The following is a 1,869-nucleotide window of genomic DNA, read 5'->3' on the forward strand; positions in this document are numbered from 1 at the left end:
ATATGGAACGGGTACATCATCAACCCCTTACGAGGAACATATTGGATCCCAACACAACGATCCTTGATTATGAACCCGATCCAGTTCGCCTTAAAATTAAAGAAGCCCTTCATATCAACAAGCATAAACCCTCACTCAATAAACAATATAACAGCTTTGATCACACTTTGCAATTGTTTTCTCAATATCACGATCTCACACCTACTGTTGCCGTTGGGGTTGATCCACAGGATCTGCGTGTACCACAACGATATGAATATCATCCTACGTTGAATACATTTCAACCCATCAACACGCAGTTTGTGACCCAGCGTCATCCGACAACCGTCATCGCGTCGTTGGATGTATTATGTGATACCTAATACTTGATCTATACATAGATATGTATCTTGCATGTACATATATGTATTTATATTTAACTATGTATCCGTAGATCTGATGTGGAAACTCGTATCACACATATTCAACAGTTGTATTCACAACGCATACACAGCAATATTATATATCTGGCGCACATGTCGTTCGTAATTAGTTTTCACTAACGTTTCTCAACCATGTTAAAACTTTTATAAAATTTCTATATTTTAATTATTTTACTAAACATTTTATTTAAATTACATTATTTTATTTATATAATCTACATAAACTTTAGTTATTATGATATTTACAACAAGGTTAATTTATTTCACAATTTAATACATATTTTATTTTCTATATTTTCACATTTTACATTAGGCATTTACTTTAATTAAATTATATGTTTAAACAATATTTAGGCTCTGAAGATGGCATTACGCCGAAACAGCGCTGTTAGCTTTATTCCAGTTTTAGATAAATATGAACTCAAACAATACCGCCTCGTTGAATGCCTTATAAAGAAGTTAATTAATGCAAAATGGGCAAACAATTTCAATGAAATTTGCATTTCTGAAAACCTCGTTCCTAAATATATATATATATATATATATATATATATATAATATAATATATATATATTAATAAACTTCATCAAGATAATAAGTCTTGTTAGAAAAATGGAGAAACTCAACTTCAAGTTAAATAATGCCGAAAATACAGTGATCTTTATAAATAATTGTATTTATGATAGTCTAAACCCAAAATATATATATATATATATATATATAGTTTTTTGTGCAATTTAAACCTTTGTACACGATGATCATTTGTTGAAAATTTATAATTCTTGGTTATAAATTATAACAAAAACATTTCTTTTTTAATATACCCAGAATCCTACTGCTAATTTTTATTAATCAACAAACGTTACCAAACTGTTTTTTAGCCATATATTTTTTAAAAAGCTGTTGCGCGTTGCAACATTTAGAAAATTATTACTTCCAAAACTAAACCGGAATTGAACCATCATTTTTTTTGCTAGTCGAACCGAAACCATAAATTGAAACGGAAAAATAACGATTCGAGGCCCTGCACATAACTACACTGTCTATGAATGTTTGCATAAAGGTAAATACAAGCGCAAAACATTTGTTTCCAGAATTTAGGTAGTTAAATTAAAAACTCTGTCGTTACATAACATTATGTGGTGAACTGACAAACTCATAAATTTATTAACTTCTAACATTATTGCATAAAACTTGTGTTTAAAGTAAAATATTTTACTAGTTATTAAATTTTTTTCCAATAAAATTTTTATGTGAATATAATTTTCTACTTGATCATTAGCTGTCAATAATTTATACGATTTTTTTAGATAACTTTGACAGAAGCTATGAAATGTTAGATAACGTTGCCGATAATAATAAAGAATGGAATGATTTAAAAAACTTCTTCAAAACAAGCCATTTTAAATTGGACATTCATTCTAATGGAAAAGTTATAAAAAGTAAA

At 28.3% G+C, this 1,869-nt stretch overlaps 1 protein-coding gene across 1 annotated transcript; it reads left to right on the forward strand.

Annotated features, from left to right (window-relative positions):
• Positions 1-2: 2 nt before the first annotated feature.
• On the forward strand, positions 3-362 carry HELRODRAFT_180318 (hypothetical protein; the record flags this gene model as incomplete). Its single annotated transcript, XM_009029641.1, has 1 exon — positions 3-362. One exon carries the CDS (start codon positions 3-5, stop codon positions 360-362), a length of 360 nt encoding a protein of 119 aa, XP_009027889.1.
• Positions 363-1,869: the final 1,507 nt, after the last annotated feature.

The sequence above is a fragment of the Helobdella robusta genome (genome assembly GCF_000326865.2).
Source record: "Helobdella robusta unplaced genomic scaffold HELROscaffold_61, whole genome shotgun sequence".
In the NCBI taxonomy this organism is placed as follows: Eukaryota; Metazoa; Annelida; class Clitellata; order Rhynchobdellida; family Glossiphoniidae; genus Helobdella; species Helobdella robusta.